The sequence below is a fragment of the Megalobrama amblycephala genome, linkage group LG21 (genome assembly GCF_018812025.1).
Source record: "Megalobrama amblycephala isolate DHTTF-2021 linkage group LG21, ASM1881202v1, whole genome shotgun sequence".
Lineage (NCBI taxonomy): Eukaryota > Metazoa > Chordata > Actinopteri > Cypriniformes > Xenocyprididae > Megalobrama > Megalobrama amblycephala.
In genome coordinates this window covers 3358537-3380732 of record NC_063064.1, presented here as the reverse complement: position 1 = coordinate 3380732, position 22196 = coordinate 3358537, and the positions used below count along the sequence as shown (strand labels likewise).

The 22196-nt window shown below is 36.3% G+C and overlaps 2 protein-coding genes across 2 annotated transcripts in view; both read left to right on the top strand.

The window, feature by feature from the left end:
• The first annotated feature begins 142 nt into the window (after positions 1-142).
• si:ch73-40i7.5 (amyloid-beta A4 precursor protein-binding family A member 3) lies at positions 143-15765 on the top strand. The gene is given in 12 exon segments (XM_048173057.1): positions 143-387; positions 1970-3146; positions 4779-4809; positions 5405-5550; positions 6526-6549; positions 6551-6613; positions 6692-6868; positions 7253-7432; positions 9938-10150; positions 10893-11012; positions 11098-11238; positions 15183-15765. Coding segments are annotated over 11 exon segments (2253 nt in total). The 5' UTR covers positions 143-387; positions 1970-2060; the 3' UTR covers positions 15255-15765.
• A 354-nt stretch (positions 15766-16119) lies between these two features.
• The window catches only part of abca7 (ATP-binding cassette, sub-family A (ABC1), member 7), a 49454-nt gene continuing 43377 nt past the window's right edge, over positions 16120-22196 (top strand). Inside the window, 7 exon segments of the mRNA XM_048173055.1 lie at positions 16120-16265; positions 17220-17328; positions 17412-17505; positions 19676-19817; positions 19915-20042; positions 20379-20500; positions 21595-21789. Coding sequence (XP_048029012.1) covers positions 17263-17328; positions 17412-17505; positions 19676-19817; positions 19915-20042; positions 20379-20500; positions 21595-21789 — 747 coding nt within the window. The 5' untranslated portion in view covers positions 16120-16265; positions 17220-17262.

Here is a 22196-nt window from a genome sequence, read left to right as displayed (position 1 = left end):
TAATTGCAAAATAAATGATTATTTTTTCAATGACTCTTTAAAATGTAAAGAATCCTTTCATTAACAGCTACATTTTGTAAAACTTTTTTTCAACAAGTAAAGTTCTGTATGCCTCGTTTGATGATACGATAGATTAGTCATGTCTTGTTCGGGTGCGCATGCGCAGTGGAGATGTCCTCAACTACGCTTAAGTTTTTTTGTGGAGCTGCATTAACAGTGTAAACCCAGTAAAAGTTCTCCGTCTATACAAAATGAATACTGTCAGTTTGTAGGGATGTCTTACTGAAACACGACCTTCTTTTGACCGGCTCCAAGCTCCAGCCATTTAAGCGACTGGACAGGATTTGCGTGATGTTTATTGACTATTGTTGGGGATCTAGATGAAAGGTAAGCCGCTATATATAATAACACTAATGCTAATTTACAGATAGATAATCAGAAATCAGATTTACGTGCTTTGTATAAATAGTGTCATGCACTTTGAACTATCCACGTACACAAAGGCAACCCAGCTGGTGTGCGTGTGTTGTCTTATGTCATTACACAATGCATTTTATCTTTGTAGACTACGCTGTGATTTAAGTTACCTTACCAAAAAGTACTGCGATTGTACAATAGTACAGTGATTACCTTGATGTTTTGATGGGCACTATACAGTTGCAAGAAAACCACTTGCAGAATCTGTGAAAATGTTAATAATTTTAACAACAAAATAAGAGATCATACAAAATGCATGTTATTTTTTATTTAGTACTGTCCTGAGTAATATATTTTACATAAAATATGTTTACATATAATCCATAAGACAAAAAAATAGCTGAATTTATTAAAATATCCCCATTCATAAGTATGTGAACCATTGATTCTCAATACTGTGTGTGGTTACCTGGATGATCCACACCTGTTTTTTTTGTTGTGTGATGGTTGTTCATGAGTCTCTTGTTTGTCCTGAGCAGTTAAACTGAGCTCTGTTCTTCAGAAAAATCCTCCAGGTCCTGCAGATTCATCAGTTTTCCAGCATTTTTTGCATATTTGATCCCTTTCCAGCAGTGACTGTATCATTTTGAGAACCGTCTTTTCACACTGAGGACAACTGAGGGACTCAAACTCAACTAAACCCTGAAAACTTTTGAACAAGATTAAGATGTCCAAATTTGTCTTATTTTGTTTAAATATCTATTTTTTTCATTTAGTATTGCACTTCAGAAGCAACAGAAGATACTTGCATGTTTCCCGGGAGACAAATTAAATACAATTTACCTTGATCTTCAAATTCCAAAAGTTTTCACCCCCCGGTTCTTAATGCATCGTGTTTTCTTCTGGAGCATCAGTGAATGTTTGAACCTTTTTTAATAGTTGTGTTTGAGTCCCTCAGTTGTCCTCAGTGTGAAAAGATGGATCTCAAAATCATTCAGTCACTGCTGGAAAGGGTTCAAATATGCAAAATTACTTGAAAACTGATGAATCTGCAGGAGCTGGAGGATTTTTTTCTGAAGAACAGAGCTCAGTTTAACTGCTCAGGACAAACAAGGAGACTCATGAACAACCATCACAAAACACAAAAACAGTCGTGGATCATCAGGTAACCACACACAGTATTAAGAATCAATGGTTCACATACTTATGAATGGGGTTATTTTAATAAATTCAGCTATTGTTTTGTCTTATGTGTAAACATCTTTTATGTAAAATATCTTACTCAGGACAGTGCTAAATAAAAAATAACATGCATTTTGTATTTTCTCCCTTATTTTGTTAAAATTATTAACATTTTCACAGATTCTGCAAGTGATTCACATACTCTCTCTTGCAACTGTAGAATACCTCTATACTTGTATTTGCCTTTTTTTCATGCTTTTGATGACTTAACTATTGTTATAAAATGTGGAAAATTGATTTGATGTATGTTTGGGTATGTTTTAAAGTCACTAGTTGTTTTAATCTTGCACTTTATTAATCTGTTATCTAGGTTGCTTTACATGGATCAAGGCTCTTCTGGAAAAATGAAAGATTTTTAAGGGTTATTACTTTACTAATGCAAAGAATTACTAGTAGTAGCAATGGCAGATGATTTTCTCTACAATGGAAGTTTGGAGATGGAGCCGAGTTCCCAACTTGCTTCTTATGATTCCTCCAACTCTCAAACCGAAGCTTCAGCCCAGGATGCACATTGGGCTCCCGATGGCTCGGATTACTCAACTAACCCTCCTGAATCCTCAAATATGAACAGTGAAAATATACAGACACCCGAGTTGGAGGATCTGGATTCCTATAACCCAATCGAGCCCCCACCACTAGACTGGAGGTCCGACTCCTCCAGTGAGGCCGGTTTGGTTGTAGAACTTGAAAGCTGTTCGGTGGGAGATTTTGAGGCTCCTGGATATTTCAACACAGAGTTGAATGAGGATACAATGTCTGCAGTAAGTGATTACGGAGCTCAAGACTCCAGCGACGCTTCTGAGAAAACTGAAGGGCTTTTGTCTCAAGAAATGTGTGAGAACAAGCCTGAAAGTAGTGTTTTTCAAAATCAGGATGAGCAACGAGAAAGAAAAGAGAATTACACAGAAGATAGAGTTAGAAAATTGCAGAATCAAGATATGAGGAAATGGAAACACGAAGAAGAAAGTACGAAACACGATATTGACCATTCACACATTCAAACTCTTCTCACTCAACTGCATCTTTTTCATCCATCAACTCCTTTTGATAATCCCTCCCACTGCACGCCTGATGACTCAGCCAATCAGGGCACTCTGCATAATTCAGCGGAGGGCGCTGCTTCCTCCCAAGGGCTTGAGTTTAGTGTCCAATCAGCATGTGCAGCAGACAGGAACATCCCTGAAGCTTTGCTCTTTTCACATGAGTATCAGAAAGATCTGCTGCAGCTGTTAGAGGACCCAGAGCCAGAGGAACACAGAACTGGGCCTCTGTTCGTTCACACACCCCTGGTGACCCCTGAACATCAGTCAGGTCTCAGAAGGCAGAGCAGTGATGCAGATGAGATGATTCCCATATCTCACAGCGAGGATGCTTGGCACAGACACCTGCAGGATGAGCTGTTGGTCTCAGGAATCACAGAGGAGGATCAGTGGACAGCGTCTGAAGGCCTGACCGTGGATCAGTCTGTCTCCCCAAATACTGATCTGGTGAGTCTTTAATTGCAGTTAGATAGGCTGTTACATTTTAAGGCAGATGTGGGTATTCCTACTTTAAAATCTCAGACTTTTGACCATAAAGGTGTTCCGTTGCTTGACAGAAAAGCTCATTTAAAGCAATTTACATGGCTGTTTCTATGGAAGTCCATTTCTGCCATAGAATAAAAAATAAAGATTATTCTGACTTTATTTATATATTTTATAGCAATTCAGTTTCTTCGCTATTTTAAATGAATAAAATCTCATAATTCAAACTTTTTTCTCAGCATTGCTTGTTTATAGCACACTTTATTTCTTGAAGTTTTCTCAAAATTCAGATTTTTTTTCTTTGAATTATGTATATTTTAAAGGGTTAGTTCATCCAAAAGTGAAATTTCTGTCATTAATTACTCACCCTCATGTAGTTCTACACCCGTAAGACCTTCGTTCATCTTCGAAACACAAATGAAGATATTTTTTGATGAAATCTTAGAGCTCTTTGAAAGCTGCTAAAGACATATTGAAAACTGTTCATGTGACTACAGTGGTTCAACTTTAATGTTATGAAGTGATGAGAATACTTTTTGTGCGCAAAAGCAAAAATAACGAATTTATTCAACTATATCTTCTCTTCTTTGTCATTCTCCTACACCTGTTTACATCCAGCGCTTTTCACGTCGACTCATTATTTGCCGGCTCCTGCGTCAGCATCACACGCATGCGTTGTGCTGATTATGTGAACAGTGTCGGCCAATGATTAGTCGCCTGTTCTACGTCAGAACGGGAGACGCAAAAACAAAACAAAAATAACGACTTGAGAATGACAAAGAAGAGAAGGTATTGTTGAATAAAGTCGTTATTTTTGTTTTGTTTTTGCGCACAAAAGTATTTTAGTCACTTCATAAAATTAAGGTTGAACCACTGCCGTCACATGACTATTTTACGTTTCTGGACCGTGAAAGTAGTGGTTAAATTTCTGTCTATGGATGAGTCATAGAGCTCTCGGATTTCATCAAAAAATATCTTCATTTGTGTTCGGAAGATGAATGAAGGTGTTACGGGTGTGGAGCGACATGAGGGTGAGTAACCGCTGTGAGGATGAATTAACCGTTTTAAGGGTCACCTGTTTTCATAGACTAAAGGATCTTTCTGTATTAAGAAGTAGCATATTTTGTTTAAGAAATGTTTTGTACATTTTGGAAAAAAAAAAAAAGATGTTAACTCAAAACTGTGAGATATAAACCTCAGAGTCCAAATTGTGTATCAACTCGCAATTCTGAGAAAAAAGTATGAATTACAATATGTTAAAATGTTTACATAAACTCAGCATTGCAAGCAGTAGTCAAAATTGAATGATAAAAAAGTCCAAATACCTTTTTTTATTTTATAAATGGGTTTCCATATGTTAAGGCACTTTTAATCTGATCAGATTTTATCATCACGTAATCTAAGAACTTCAGTGTCATGTATGACATCATACACCAGTGAAGTTGGAGTTGTGGATTTCCATATAATTTGGAAATTGAGCTTTTGGTGGCATTTTTAATGCACTTTAACAAAATTCTGACTTTTTTAGTTGAATGGAACACAGCAATGGATTCATCAGTTTAGACACTTATTTGATTTTCTTTTATCTTTTAACAGGAAGCTGAGACACAGCCGGCTTATAAGAATGGTATGAAACTCAATATAAAGTATTTACCAGTTGTATTTATTTTCATAGCTCTTGTGATGTACATGTCAAGTCAAGTCACCTTTATTTATGTAGCGCTTTTAACAATGCAGATTGTGTCAAAGCAGCTTTGCATTATTAACTGGTATATAGTTTTGGCTGCACAGCAGCTCTTAAAGAAAATGGTGTCAATGTCCGTCTTAAGTAAATTCAGTATTGATTCATTCCGATGTAAGAAACAATAGTTATTAATTTAGTTAATTTATCTAAGATCAGCACTGGAGTAAACAGTGATGTCATCATCCAGCTCAGTTCAGTTCACATACAATGGCTGTCAATGCAGGCAGATCCAAACACTGTTGAATATCAAATGTCAAGTGTCCCCAACTAAGCAAGCCAAAGGCGACAGCAGCAAGGAACCCAAACTCCAACAGCTGACATCAGGTGGCAAATAAGTGTTAAAATGGAGAAAAAAACCTTGGGAGAAACCAGGCTCAGTCAGGGGGCCAGTTCTCCTCTGGCCAACAGCGAATATATTTGTGCTTTATTATGATGTACATGTACATGGTAAATAATGCCACTTTGTTGTTGTTCTAAGTGCCTGGACCATGTGACCCTGAAGACCTCCTGGATGGGGTGATCTTTGGAGCTAAATATCTTGGATCTACACAATTACAGTCTGAGAAAAATCCCTCCACCAACGCCCGGATGGCCCAGGCACAGGAAGCTATGGATCGTATCAAGGTTGAAAAATATTATTTATTTAAAAAAAAAAAAAGGGATAGTTCACCCAAAAATGAAAATTTGATGTTTATCTGCTTACCCCCAAGGGCATCCAAGATGTAGGTGACTTTGTTTCTTCAGTTAGAACACAAATTGATGATTTTTAACTCCAACCGTTGCCGTCTGTCAGTCTTATAATGCATGTCAATGGGAACACCATCTATAAGAGTCAAAAAAACACGACAGACAAATCCAAATTAAACCCTGCGGCTCGTGACGACACATTGATGTCCTAAGACAAGAAACGATCGGTTTGTGCGAGAAACCGAACAGTATTTATATAATTTTTTACCTCTAATACGCCACTATGTCCAACTGCCCTGCACATCCGGTTAGTGAGGTCAGAAAATGCGCTCTGATGATGGAAGTGATCTTCTCGTGCTTTGCTTCAATGAGTGCGAGAGATCACTTCCGTTGTCAGAGCGCGTTCAGACCTCACTAACCGGATTTAATTATTAATTTATTCATTTACTAATGTCTAATTTTAAAAGCATCATTTTGCATCTATTATTTAATATTTGTCTTACAATCATGTTTAAATATTATAAAGTTTAAGTTTTTTCAACAAATGCTTTTCAGGAAAGTTTTCTTTAAAAAATATTTTTTGCAATAATAGCTGAAAATTATACAGTTATCATAATTAGGAACTTCAAGACAGCAGTAAAAACGTAAACACTTTTGCTGGAAAATGATGACATACAATACATTGCAAAACATTACTGATTGTTTTTTAATTTTCAACCTATTAAAAATATTAGTGGCAGTTGTACTTGGACCAGCAAGGAACCACCCACAACACCCTTTCATTGTGGTTTTACACAGGCAACCGCTATACTCAGGCTTTCTTCAGAAATTCTAAAAATCTAGTTTGATAGTATTAACATGGCTAATATAACAGCAGATTGTGTCATATATGTGCATTTGTATAATATCTAGGCACCTGAAGGAGAGTCTCAAGCCTATGACAGAGGTGGATCTGTTCATTTCCACACAGAGAATCAAAGTACTGAGTGCTGACACACAGGTTAGACAAAAAACATACCTGACAGTCCATCTTATGTTCTGTGAGTGCTGTCTTTTCTGATTTCTCTCATGCTTTCAGGAGGCCATGATGGACCATGCTCTGCAGATGATTTCTTACATCGCAGATATTGGGAACATTGTAGTTTTGATGGCCCGCAGGAAGCCAGCCAATCGCAAATCAGCGGACTCAGCGGCTAGCTCTGCATCACCACCAAAGAAGTGCTGGATGATCTGCCACGTCTTTTCTTCAGAGGATGTGAGTCAAATATTTACATTTACAAGCATTCAATTAGCAAACACTTCTTTTGTCCAAAGCAACTTACAGTTTAGGAATACAATAAGCGATTTATCTTAAAAAGGCAATAAACATGAAAAGTGTGAAGGAGAGTTCACACTGTGCAATGTGCTGGTGCATTTTGATTCATTTGCAGAGGCTTGATTGCACAAGTTGGAAGTCACTCTCAAATATTGCACATATTTTTGTGTAATGTCCACCAGCACATAGAGTAAAAATGTTAAAAATGTTCCATTGTCATTATTATTGGGTTTTTATTATTCATTTATGCATAAAGATGTCTTTTGAGATTTTAATTTGATCTAACTTTCATAATTCCTTACTCCTTATGTGTGTCTTCTTTAGGCTCAGATCATTGCACAGGCCATTGGTCAGGCTTTTGGTGTTGCATACCAGCAGTTTCTCTACACTAACGGAATTAAAGCTAGTGATTTGAGGCCAGGCGAGTACAGCGATTACCTCGGCACTCAGGAACTTTATAACGGAGACCTGGTTCACTTTTCTCGCTCTGAAAACATCAGAGAGGTGAGGATGTCTTCCCTTCATTGTGGATCTTTGCTGAAAGATTGCTTTGAACACTTATTCTCTTTTTTTTTTCTCTTTAATATGGCAAGATATAGTGGAAGGGTGATATACCGGTGGACACTATAAACCGGTAGAAATTTGTCAAATGGTATAGATTTTGGATTACAGTCTCTATCGTGGTTATGCTCACGTAACATTGCACAAAAGCTTGTTATTTGAATGCATTTTTAATTTTTGCCTTGCAGTTTAAAGAAGTGTGATTTTGAACCATTCAAGTGCTGTAAGCAGTGAAAGATATGCACATGGTGCCTGATGGGGTGGGCGATATGACCAAAATCTTATATCACAATATAAGTAATTTTATATCACGATAACGATATATATCACAATATAGTTATTTTTGCTTTAAATAAGGTTTTTATGATATCAACATTTTTCATAATTTCATAATTCTTATCACCATTTTCAATATCATTTAAATAAACAAATACTAGCCTAAAAAACTCTCAAGCTTACTGAAAACAAGTAAACAGTGATAAAGAAAGAGCAAAGAAAACAAACTACAATAGAACAAAGACACAATTGAAATAGACCTACCTGAAAAACTTCAAGCACTAGAAATAAAATATCTAAAGTTATCAAAGGTATATAAAAAAACAATGCATAGTCTTTACTGTGTAAATTAAATATACATTTATTCTTATTAAAGTTACAAAAGCAAGCAGTGAGAGATTTTCTCTTTTTTGTTGTTTGATTAGCATTATTAATGCAGGTAAATTTAGATGCTGTCCCTTTAAGACCAACTGCACCGATCCATTAACTCAAGCCTTGTCTTTCAACCGTACCTTCATTTAAAATATTAATGGCTGTTTACTTGCAAATACATGGTCACTTTGACACATACATATGTGTATTTAACCATTCAAGCCCAATTAGGTGGCAAAAAGCACTCAGTTCAGTCCTCACGTGCTCTATGAGCAGCGGCTTCATGTTGCGCATCTCTCAGACAGCGCTAACAGTCTCTCAGAGAGAGCGCGCACATATGCTGAAATGAGTCTTACGCTGCTAATTGTACTTCAACGGTTTAAAACCACTTGTTTTTAAACCACAATGCACATGCAAACGATAAGCTTTCGTGACCGCGCAGCACAGCAATGTCACGCGAGCGTAACCAGTTGACAAATTTCTACCGGTTGATCGAGTCTACCGGTATATATCGCCCACTCCTACTGCCTGAGAGACATTTCTGAGGATGCACATCAAAATGCGCACACATAAAGCCGCTGCTCACGCAGCGCATGAGTACTGAACAGAGTTCTTTTTGCCGCCTTATTGTTCTTGAACGGTCCAATTTCCACACTTAGGTTTCAAAATGCCCATATTTGTTAGTATCCTTGTAAAAGACTGGGAGTAATTTTTTTGTTTTGTTTTACTTATGTTAGTTAGGCTGGTATTAGGGTTTTTTATATATTGAAATTGGTGACAAATTATGAAATTACATTTAAAAAAACTTATTAAAAACAAAAATAACTATATCAGGATATACAGTACTGTGCAAAAGTCTTAGGCACGTCAGTATTTTCACCCCCCAAAAAAGGTTTTAAGCCAGTTATTTATATCTTTTGCTGTAGTGTGTCAATAGGAAATATCCGTTCACATTTCCAAACATTCATTTTGCCATTAATTGTAATAATCCAGTGAGATTTTTGAATACACAATAAGACTGATAACAGCCGGTGCTCCACACAGTGATCTGATCTCACCATCATCGAATCCGTCTGTGATTACATGAAGAAACAGATGAAACTGAGACAAACTAAATCCAGGAGAACTGTGGCCGTGTCTCCAAGAGATTTTAAGAAACCTGCCTCCAAAGCTACCTGAAAAATGATGCCCAAGTATACCTGGACAAGAGCTGTTTTAAATCCAAAGGGTGGTCACACAAAATATTGTTTTGATTTAGTTAATATAAGTTAATTGATAAATAATATCTATTTATAACAGTATTTTTTAAAAACATCCTCACTTTACAGCATTTTTACACAAGTGCCTAAAACTCTTCACAGTACTGTATCTTTGCAGGCAGGTTTCTTCAAGCATCTTGGAGACACGGCCACAGTTCTACTGGATTTAGTTTGTCTCAGTTTCATCTGTTTCTTCATGTAATCACAGACGGATTTGATGATGGTGAGCTCTGATCTCCATGTGGAGCACCGGCTGTTATCAGTCTTATTGTGTATTCAAAAATCTCACTGGATTATTACAATTAATGGCAAAATGAATGTTTGGCAATGTGAACAGATATTTCCTATTGACACACTACAGCAAAAGATATAAATAACTGGCTTAAAACCTTTTTTTCGGGGGTGAAAATACTGACGTGCCTAAGACTTTTGCACAGTACTGTATATATCATATCTTAATATAAGATTTTGGTCATATTGCCTAGCCCTAGCTAGATAGCATGAATAATAATAATAAAAAACATTCTGTTTTTATTTTTAGGTGTGCATAACAAAAAAGGCAGGAGAGATATTAGGCGTTGCGATTGTGGAGTCTGGCTGGGGCTCTATCTTGCCGACAGTGGTGGTAGCCAACCTGCTGCACGGCGGCCCTGCGGAACGTTCCGGCGAGCTGAGCATCGGAGATCGCATCATGTCTATTAATGGCACCAGTCTGGTGGGCCTTCCCATCGCCACCTGCCAAAGTATCATACGAGTAAGACCAACCAGAAATTAAAGGATTGGTCCACTTTTAAATAAATCTTTTCCTGATAATATACTCACCCCCATGTCATCCAAGATGTTTATGTCTTTCTTTCTTCAGCTGAAAAGAAATTGAAGGTTTTTGATGAAAACATTCCAGGATTATTCTCCTTATAGTGGACTTCAATGGCCTCCAAATGGTTGAAGGTCAAAATTACAGTTTCAGTGCAGCTTCAAAGAGCTTTAAATGATACCAGACGAGGAATTCTACTTATGGAACAAACAGTTTTGTTTATTTGTAAGTAGAAAAGGGAAGGTTGTAGGACATACAGCATAAGCGTTTTGAAGAATGCCTTGAACGTACTTCCGGTTTCCGTGATATTTTGTTTTTTATAAAGCATATACAGTTGTATTTTTTCGAAAATGACCGATCGTTTCGTTAGATAAGACCCTTATTTCCTCATCTGGTATTGTTTAAAGCTCTTTGAAGCTGCAACTGAAACTGACATTCTGACCTTCAACCGTTTGGAGGCCATTGAAGTCCACTATAAGGAGAATAATCCTGGAATGTTTTCATCAAAAACCTTCATTTCTTTTCGACTGAAGAAAGAAAGACATGAACATCTTGGATGACATGGGGGTGAGTAAATTATCAGGAAAAGTTTATTTAAAAGTGGACTAATCCTTTAAGCATTCCACAACAATTAAAACTCTGCATCTCGTGCCAAAATGTTGATTTTTTTTGTTTTCACCAGGATTTAAAGAACCTGTCGATGATAAAGCTCAGCATCGTTCACTGTCCACCTGTCACCATGGCGATCATTAAGCGTCCAGACCCCAAGTATCAGCTGGGCTTCAGCGTGGAGGACGGGATTGTAAGAAACTGTTTACCACACTATGTTGGTGAAGCTGTATTGAGTATATGACATTCTGTTTCTGTTAACATGACTTCTGCAATAGATTTGCAGTTTAATGCGGGGTGGAATAGCTGAGCGGGGCGGCATTCGAGTCGGTCATCGTATCATTGAGATCAATGGACAGAGTGTCGTTGCTACACCTCACGAGAAGATCATCCAGATCCTGTCCAGTGCTGTAGGAGAGGTATTTCACTTTAAACAATATTGCATAATTTATACTATAACAAGAATGATTAAAAAACTTCTTGAAATCGGGATATGATCATTCAGATTTCAAGACATTCCTAAAACGTCTGTCTTAAATTGAATTTCATAACAAATATGGATGTTTCAAAAACCAAAATCAAAAATGTTCACTGGTATTGCTTTTTTCTGGTTATTAAATTCTGTAATAAATTTTATAATTAATTTTTTTTAATAAAATACATATTTAGAGTTTATATATATATATATATATATATATATATATCAGTACAGTCCAAAAGTTTGGAACCACTAAGATTTTTAATGTTTTTAAAAGAAGTTTCGTCTGCTCACCAAGGCTACATTTATTTAATTAAAAATACAGTGAAAAACAGTAATATTGTGAAATATTATTACAATTTAAAATAACTGTGTACTATTTAAATATATTTGACAAAGTAATTTATTCCTGTGATGCAAAGCTGAATTGTTCAGCATCGTTACTCCAGTCTTCAGTGTCACATGATCCTTCAGAAATCATTCTAATATGCTGATTTGCTGCTCAATAAACATTTATGATTATTTTCAATGTTGAAAACAGTTGTGTACTTTTTTTTCAGGATTCCTTGATGAATAGAAAGTTCAAAAGAACAGCATTTATCTGAAATACAAAGCTTTCTGTAGCATTATACACTACCGTTCAAAAGTTTGGGGTCAGTAAGAATTTTTATTTTTATTTTTTTGAAAAGAAATTAAAGAAATGAATACTTTTATTCAGCAAGGATGCATTAAATCAATCAAAAGTGGCAGTAAAGACATTTATAATGTTACAAAAGATTAGATTTCAGATAAACACTGTTCTTTTGAACTTTCTATTCGTCAAATAATCCTGAAAAAAAATATTGTACACAAATATTTTGTACAATTGTACACATTAAATGTTTCTTGAGCAGCAGATCAGCATATTAGAATGATTTCTGAAGGATCATGTGACACTGAAGACTGGAGTAATGATGCTGAAAATTCAGCTTTGCATCACAGGAATAAATTACTTTGTCAAATATATTCAAATAGAAAACAGTTATTTTAAATTGTAATAATATTTCACAATATTACTGTTTTTTACTGTATTTTTAATTAAATAAATGTAGCCTTGGTGAGCAGACGAAACTTCTTTTAAAAACATTAAAAATCTTAGTGGTTCCAAACTTTTGGACTGTACTGTATATATATATATATATATATATATATATATATATATATATATATATATATATATATATATATATCAGTACAGTCCAAAATATATATATATATGAACACAATTAAAAATTGCAATTAAATGGTTGTGACGTACATCCAATTTTCATTCATGGAGATAACATGGAATATGTGCCATGGTTTAGTGGAGGATTTCACCTGGTGGAAAAGGCAACATTCACACTGTCAGTCCAAATCCGATTATTTGTGTACTGGAATCTGATCTAAAATGATTGACTGTCCACTTTGTTTATTGCAGTTGTTCAGATCCATGATTTGTGTGTCCCTTCCGCACTTTCATTTTCCTACAATATCTGCCTTGGTTTCAATGGCAGTGACATTGGTAGGTGTACGCCAAAAACAACAACTGCAACATGGAGGGGTTTGCAATAAAGATGTTGTCTTATATGCAATTTGACCGTGTAGCCGCTGCACTTGACTACTGTGTCCTGTGTGGCGGCAGCAGCAGAAATGTAGGAGGTGGTATGCGTGACTTTATTCCATGCTGTCATCTCTGCCGGTCTCAAAACATGTCTCCGTTATATTGTCATTTTCTGCCTGTGTGGGCACTTTGCAACAACGCAACCTTGCAGTGATATTCAGCATGTTTCCTATAACAACGTCTGATGTGTATGTTTTATGTGTTGTGAGACAGTCACATAAACCAAGTGAAATCCATTCAGAGCGGATTTCCAGAAATGCGATTTCAAACCACATATGAATGTAGCTCGAAACAGATTTATAAAAATCGTTTTTTTTTTTCTTTTTTTTTTTGCCATTCACACTTGCTTAATCTGATCAGATTTCAATTGGATATGCACAAAAAAATCGGGTTTGGACTGAGAGTCTGAATGTAGCCAAAAACACTTGTAACATGAAAATTACATGAAATTACCAGTAGATGGCTGGGAAAGACCGCTCATTAGCTCATTTCCTCTCCCTTTATAGTTCTTTTTACGTGTTTTGCTTTTGGATTTATTATAAAATGAATATTATGACAGATTTGAGCAATTTTATTGTACTGAAGTATGAACTATAGCAAAAGTAGCAAAAGTCTCATGCTGTTTAAATGAAAGCAACACAATAAATGAATAAGCCCAGATTTTACAGTGGATGGGAAACTGTATTGTATTGTTCCTGCATCGTATTATGTGGACTGCATTTATGACAGTTTATAACTGCACAGATGCAGATATCATAACAATCTATCAATAAATGCACACTCGTTGATCTCTGCTTCTGACGCTGCACTGCTACAGATTGAAGAACACGCTGAATAACAGACTAATATGGAGAGGAGCCAAAGCCTGCTGCCATTTTTATGAGTTTTAAAGGGGGGGTGTAATGCAGTTTTATGCATTCTGACTTATTTACACTGTTAAAGAGTTGCATTCTCATGCTAAACTTGGCCAAAGTTTCAAAACACGAGTTGGACGTATGACAGAGTATTTCTGTGCCAAATCCACTTCTTTCGGTTTTGGTACAGGATTCGGAGAGTTTTTTTCGAGTGTGTCCTGTATGACGTCAAAAGAGTGCGGAATTCCTTGTAAAGGCACTTCTCCCTGATAAGCGTGCACACACGCATCACCCAGAACAAGAGCACGCCCATCAACGCGTTTCGTTCGGGATACGGAAGCAGAGAGATTTTTCAACAATGGCTGTGTCCCAATTCAGGGGCTGCACCCTTTGAAGGCTGCATACATCATCAAGGCAGTCTCATTTAAGAAAAATAACCAGTAGATTGCAACGCAAGAAAGAAATTACAGTATTTTACACCTCACAATGAATATCAGTCAAATTTTTTACAGTTACTTTTCTTAAATATGACATCCTTGATGAAGTATGCGGCCTCCAAAATGAGACACAGCTCCTGTCACGAAAGGAGTGTGTTTTTGGTTGTGAGGGAAAGATTACCTTTTTCAGCTTCCCAAAGAACCCAGCGTTAAGGGAACAGAGGATGAAGTTTGTTTTTCCAAGGCAGCAACGGAGTTGTGCATGTATGTTTGAATTCAGTGATGATACGTTGTGAACAAGTCCCAGTTCGGCTCTGGATTTGCAGATCGCAGGCGGTGCGTAAAGCTGCATCAGATGTCTGTGTTTTGTTGGCAATCGGCACGCAAGTGCATATAATGTAAACAACACAAACATTTTTGTTCCCTTTTTATTCATAATGATTTCGCAGCTAGCATGCGATCTCTACGCAGAAGCTGCGCGCGCTCGTGACTCTTTAGCTCCGCCCACAGCACTGACGGCAGACACGCCTCCAGGATCTCGGCTTTTTTCAGAAAGACTCGATTTAGCGTATCTATCTTTTATAAATATGACAAAACTAAAGACTTCTCGGAGATATGAAGGATGTATTGTTACTCTTTATGTACAGAAGATTAACATGAGATTGGCAGAAACTGTGTGTGATACCCCCCTTTAAAGGAGACTGAGGCGTTCACAAATTATTGTACATATTACAGAGTTAATCACAAATTTTGGGTGGACTGGATGGAAATTTAGGGTAATGGGCCTAGTGATGCCCCTGTATACGACACCAGACGTTTCACCCAAAAGTTCCAGTTATGATGTTACGATTACTTGGATGAATATTTCACAATAAGAGCTATAAATTGCATTTAGAAAATAGATAGGGTGAATTTCCATTAGTAATAAACATTTTTATTTAATTTGTGACAGATTCATCTGAAGACAATGCCAACATCAACCTACCGTCTCCTGACTGGCCTAGATCAGCCCGTGTTCCTTTAGGAGGCGGATCCCCTCAGGTTCTCTCGGTCACATGCAAATTTACCACTGAACACTTGACTGAAGTGTAGAGCAGTTCTTTTATTTAAACTCTGTCCTTTAGCAGATGCATCAAAGCTGAACAGTGTAAAATCTTATAAAAGATCATGGACCTCCATTTTAAAGCTGTTTTAGAGCTGATTATTTAACTGCTGGTTCGTATGTGTACATGTGTTTTTGCTCTTGCTGCTAAGCCAAGGTGCCTGAAGACAACGACTATGCATTAGAATAGAATCCACACTCAAAATGAATCTTAAATGATCTTGAGCCTTCCACCTCAAGCTTCCAGCACTTCTGCAATATCTCATTATGGATTTGATGTTTCAAGGGTTTACATGCTCTTTACAGAGCTCAAGACTTAGTGCCTGTAAAAATGAATGGACCTTGATTATGCCAGGGTTGTTTTTAGCTATATAGAGAGAGGTATATTTTAATAACTGCTGTATTGGATGTTTATTAAAGATACATAAAGACATTCTTTCTTGATTTGTGTGTTTAATTGTTGAAAGAGGAAGGTATAGTACTGTTCTAAGATGTATCTTATATTTTCTTATATTAAATCATATTTTTTTATATATTTATTGTTTGTTTTAACTATTTTATTATATAATATAATTAATTTTCAAGACAGAATATATGATGAATTATAAGATATATGAAAAATAATAATTACATTTCCAGGCAGGCTCACTGTGTGTAGATGCCGGAAATTGCGCAGGGCTTATGTAAAAGGCTAAGAGGGCGGGCGCTAAATGAACACAAAGCAAATGATTGGCTGCATATCCCGAATGCAGCGCTCTCGATTGGTTACAAGCTCAATGTGGGTTCAGTGTTTTGAATGGAAGCCCCGCCCATGTTGGAGCTTCCTCAAAGTGATCTTGTAACACCGGCAGCGCGCACGGCCACGGACTGCAGGAAGACTGCAGCAGACCAGCTGAATTCATGAGGCACATGAAGTTTTGGATAAAACCAAAGGTAACAACATTCTACCCGTGTTTATTGTGTTGTTTATAGACATTTGTAGCGAAAGTCAAAGCTACAGTACTGTGAATTATTCGACATATGACCTGCAACGAACAGTTCATTAAATATGAATGACTTTAAATTATTATATCCGGTAATATATTCTGTATTATAGAACACTGTAAGGAAAACTAGTAAATGATTTCTAAAATATGTAGAATTCACCGCTCAAATGAGGCCTTATTTTTAAATAGGCCTGTAATATATTTTACAAATATAATGCTTTGTTTATTGTATCCATAAAGAGTGTGAAAATAATTGTCAGTTACAATAAACAATCTATAGTTCTGTAGGTAATTCATAATTTTAAATTGGCAGTGTAGACAATTTTTAATATTTTGTCCAAACATAAGCAGCCCATAATAATTTCAGTCATTACATTAACCTTTTCTGTGTCTTACACAAGCTTGTGCTGTATTTTTCTGTGCCCATTTTGGAGGAGATTTATTTGACTTGACTCTGTTAAGCCAATTAGCATAATGAGGATTTCAAGAAAAGGAGGTGACAGTCAAAGCTGAAGAGATCATGTCTTTTTAACTTTTAACAGCTCATCCATTCATTTAAAGGGGTTTGTTTAAAATGTTCAAATTAACATTTTGTTGTAACTGAGGAGCTCCAATTTGAATATGTGCAAATCACACAATGAGATTTGTGTATATATCTTACACAATATATATAAATGCACAATCCCTATGGAGTACAGTTACTTTTACTTTTTGGTGATTTTACAGTGATTTTGGAGCTTGACAGCCCCTTGTCACCATTAAGTGTGAAAATCTTGCATAGTATCTCCTTTTGTCTCTTTTTTTTAATTGAAAGGCTTCTTGGCTTAGAGCGTAAAATTGTATATGTCACTGCTTTTGCATGGTGGAAGAGTACAACCTTTTTATGTTGTTGTTGTTGTAGGTTTCCTCTGTTACCATGGCTGCATAGTTCTGTGCCGTCCATCATGGCCATTGGAACACAGCTCTATCTGCTGCTGTGGAAAAACTTCACGTACCGCAGGAGAAACAAGGTGTCGTGTCTTTACTCCTCCAGTCTGTATAGAGTGAGGAATGTCGTTAAACATGATCATTGTCTCTTTTTCTTTCCATACAGGTCCAACTGATTATTGAACTTCTGTGGCCGCTCTTCCTCTTCCTCATCCTCATTGCTGTCCGGCAATCACACCCGCCGTATAAACAGAGCCAGTGTAAGTGACGCCCTGTGAGCATGAGTGTTGCCCTCCTCTGTTGGCAGGGAAGCAAAGCTGATTAGCTACACTGAAATTCGGGACATTGTTGAGCCCTTGTGACATTGTTTATAATCATGACCTTTCTGACGGCTCACCTGAAGAAAATTCAGTCTCAGTGACATGATGAATTTTTTAAATAAATGAAATGAATGTTACTGTGTATCACTGCAGGACTGTTGCACATTTCTCTAATAAGGGTTAGATGTTTTAGGTGATCGAAGTCATGGGTTTATTTCCCCAGAAACATCAAGGTGCTATCATTTGATTGTCTGTAAGGGTACTGTTTAAACGCACAGCTACCTGACAAATATTTTTAGAGTTATCCCTGGATGGAGCTCTGTATAGAGTTAGTCCAGGAAGATTTGTCTGTAAGGGTACTGTTTAAATGCACAGCTATCTGACAAATATAAATAGTTATCCCTCTGCGTGAGGAAGATCTGTTTAGATCCGCTCTGAAGGACAACAAAAAACTCCCTGAAACTTCCTAACTCTTCCATCCAGATAGCGGAATTGCTCTGTTTTTACTGTTATTTCTATTTCTTATGCATTCCATTTTTATTATTATGTATTTGGATTCTTCTTTTATGTTAAAGCACTTTGAATTACCATTGTGTATGAAATGTGCTATACAAAAAAATTGCTCTTCTTAAACATCCCAACCAGGCAAACACGGCAACACAAGCTTATGTTATACTTAAAGGGTTAGTTCACTCAAAAATGAAAATTCTGTCATTAATTACTCAGCCTCATGTCGCTCCACACCCGTAAGATTTCAAAACACACTTCATGAAACTTCAAAGCTTTGCACATCTTTTGTTTCGAATCAGTGGTTCAGAGCGTGTATCAAACTGCCAAAGTCATGCCCCCCGTGGTGAACCATTGAAATTTTGAAAAACTTATGACATGACGAAGCCTTGTTTCCTGAAATCATGTGACTTTGCAGTTTGATACATGCTCCGAACCACTGATTCGAACAAAAGATTTAAAAAAAAAATCGAAAAGATTTTGTTTTTTTGGTGCACAAAAAGTATTCTCGTCGCTTCATAACATTAAGGTTGAACCACTGTAGTCACATGAACTGTTTTTTTTTTAATTTTTTAAATATGTTTTTAGTAGCTTTCTGGGCATCTGAAAGTGTTAATTATCTTGCTGGCAAGAGCCATCGGATTTCATCAAAAATATCTTAATTGGTGTTCTGAAGATTGTGTTCTGGAGGTCTTACGGGTGTGGAACGACATGAGGGTGAGTAATTAATGACAGAATTTTCATTTTTGGGTGAACTAACCGTTTAAATGTCCATCCTATCGAAGCCCATTTCAACTTCAAAGTAAAAAAAAGAGAAAAATGCGAGTATATCTCACAATTGTGACTTTATAGTTTGCGTTGTGACTTTATATCACACAAGTGCAACGTTATTTCTTATTTTAAAATAAGGAATTACATTTTTTTTAATCTGAAGTAGAAATTAGCTTCTGTCCAGTTAAAGTCACCATGAAATCAAAATTTACTTTTTTTTTAATTTAATTTTTTATTTATTTAATTTTTTATGGAATATTGCAGTATTTATTATAAAAGATTTGAGCATGTCATTTTAAAAGAGTTTTAATCAATCAGTGATGATAGCCAGCAGAGTTTCAGTCCTTTCCCTCCAGCAACCTGTCACTCACAGAAACAATCACGACTTTTATTCCCAGTCAACAAAATCAAGTCCTCATTCGGAAAGTTGTTTAATCTGGATATATGTCACAACAGGGAAGAAAATATGATCGCATTTAAACTTAATGATGACTTTAATAAACTATACAGTATACTCACACCTATTGGTATGGATGCAGTTTCAAACAAAAACAAAAGTTTCTGAATATTCATACCACTGTAAAAGCACACCCTATTCACAGGCATATTTGTCAAAATTGTTTATTAGTTATGCAAATAAAATGCCCAATAAAATAATCATCTCACATGTAGGGGATATGTATAAAATTATTATAATTATAGTTTTTTAAAATGTATGAACTATGTTCATTTTAGTTAATTTAAATATCTTTATGTAAATATCTTTAAATGTCTACATTTCACATTAAATGTTTTTGATTTTCTTTCTTTTTTTTTTTCTTTTCCATTTCAGGTCACTTTCCCAACAAGGCCCTTCCTTCAGCAGGCACAGTGTCATGGATTCAGGGCATCATCTGCAATATCAACAATCCCTGTTTTCATCACCCCACTGCAGGAGAAACACCCGGACGAGTGAGCAACTTCGACAACTCCATGTGAGAAGCTTTTCTATACAGTATCTCAGACAGTGTATCATGATTTTTCTTTTCTTTGGCTTTGGCCATTAATGGAGGTTTATTCTCTCATTTTCAGACTCTCTCGACTTTTGGTCGATATCAGGACTGTCCTGACAATCAGTGGTAACCGGACAGCACTCTCCGGCCTACAGGACCTGTCACAGGCAATCCAAAGACTGGGGGAAAGACCTGATGCCTGGCCAAGTACGACACGCTGATCAAATGTCTCATTGTAAGAAGCTTAAAATCCCATATAAGATGTTCAATATCCCAGCTGTTTCTCAAAGATAGAAGAAATAGACCCCAATCTGAGAACGCTTCTCTGGTAGATCTCTCAGAGAGGAAATAAGGCTGTTGTTTTCATTTTTAGCAACTCCCATAATCCTCTTTTTTTTAATGGGCACAGCAAGTACACATTCTGTGCCTTGCACATGCAAATCCTGAACTAAATGTGGCCAGTAGGTCAAACCATTTTCCTTAATGTATTATTAACAAAATTAAACTTTTTAATATAAGCCCACTGGACTTTGATCTTTGTAGATATTCCAGTTGGAGAGTATCTCAGAGCCAATGAAAGCTTCTCCTCCTTCCTGCGGACAAACACCAGCATCTCCTCAGCATCTGTTGATCAGTTGCTGAGGTCACGACTGAACCTCCAAGTGGTAAGAAGAGAAACTTTTTTCCACTTTCTGAAGTGCTTATAATCCTCCTCTGGAAAACCTAGATTCTGAGCTGGCCAAATGACCTGAATGTAACTTGACAGTGCAAAGCATTGTTTTTTTGTTTTTTTTAGCCAGAAATATGTGATTGGATAACCATATACAGCTATTCATTGTCCAGATACAAAGATATTTTTAATATCTAAATAATAAAGCTAGCAGCTCAGATTTGCAACCACAATGTTGCCCCCTGCCCAGTTACATCATCAGTTAGCGCTAACTATTATTTTGATTACCTAAGATAGATTTCTACATTTTCTTCAGTGTAACAGAGATTTTTCATGATTTGTTTTTAAGGTCAGCATGAAATTAAAATTCATCATCTATTTTCCAAATGCATGTAATTGATTACAATTCATTCGTTTATATATGGTTCATTTTTTCAAAAAATGTTGATCATGTAATACTTAATTAAAAAATGATTGATAATTAAACTCAATCTGGTGAAATGACAGACTCTGGTGATGTCAATCATTTAGTTTGCTTAAACTCTTCCCCTTTCTTGCAATCGACTGCAAGCTCACATTCTATCTGCCTCCATCCAAGTCAACAACCAGTACAACCAAGAACCAAGTCCCCGCCCTACATTCTATTTTTGAAAATTTGTGTCACTCAGATACGTGTCACAATATGAAAAAAGAGGTCTGTTGCTACCTTCCTTTCATCATGACTTTAAAGTCAGCATGAAATAAAACTTTGCCCTATCTATTTTTTAAATATATTCTGTTGATCATATTGTGAACAATTCATCCATGCATATGTTTTATTTATTTGTTTTGACCTCCTTAATTTTTAATGAAAATATCATAATGTCTTTCGGTGAAATGACAGATTTCTCTCTTTTGATGAATGCAGGATTTCTCCAGTCATTTAATCCGCTTAAGTCCAATCAACAACCAATGAACAGAATCAAGTCCCTGCTCTAAATTTTTTCATTTTCAGTTATCTGTTACACTTGGATGTATGTCACAATACAACTTTAACACTTTCATAGATGTTGATAGTAAATTGATACATGAATATCTTTTGTCCACAAGGTTTCATTAGCAGGTGGAGGAATGCGTTTGTCTGATATCGTCTGTAATGCTTCACTCTTGGGTCGTTACCTCACCGCTGAGAAAGGAGATTCTTTCCCTGAACTCCAGGGGGCGCTGTGTGCTGTGCCCTCAGATGTTATGCAGAAGGCAGAGCAGATCTTCCTCTCACAGCTGGACTTCAGCAAGATCCTCACGGTTAGTGAGTTTATGGTTTTCGTATTTATTCTGTTTAAGCTTTCCAGAACTTTAAATCAGTTGAACCAATTGTTTTGCAAAATTATTCATTATTTCGAAGTGCTCAAAATACCACAACAAAGTTTTTGCAAGTGCAGTTTCTTTATATCCACTGAGAGATGCCACCCACCTGAACCTATAACTTTATCTGATTTAAATATCCGTACTGAACCCCCACTCGATCACTTTTATACGTTGTTTGAAGACCGATGTGTCCGCAGCAGTGTTAATTTTGACAGCAAATTTTGATTTAGTTTTAGTCAAAGTCTTTTGACTAAAATGCCATTTAGTTTTAGTCATATTTTAGTCATCGGAAATTGTTTTAGTTTTAGTCTAGTTTTAGTCGACTAAATATCATAAGATTTTAG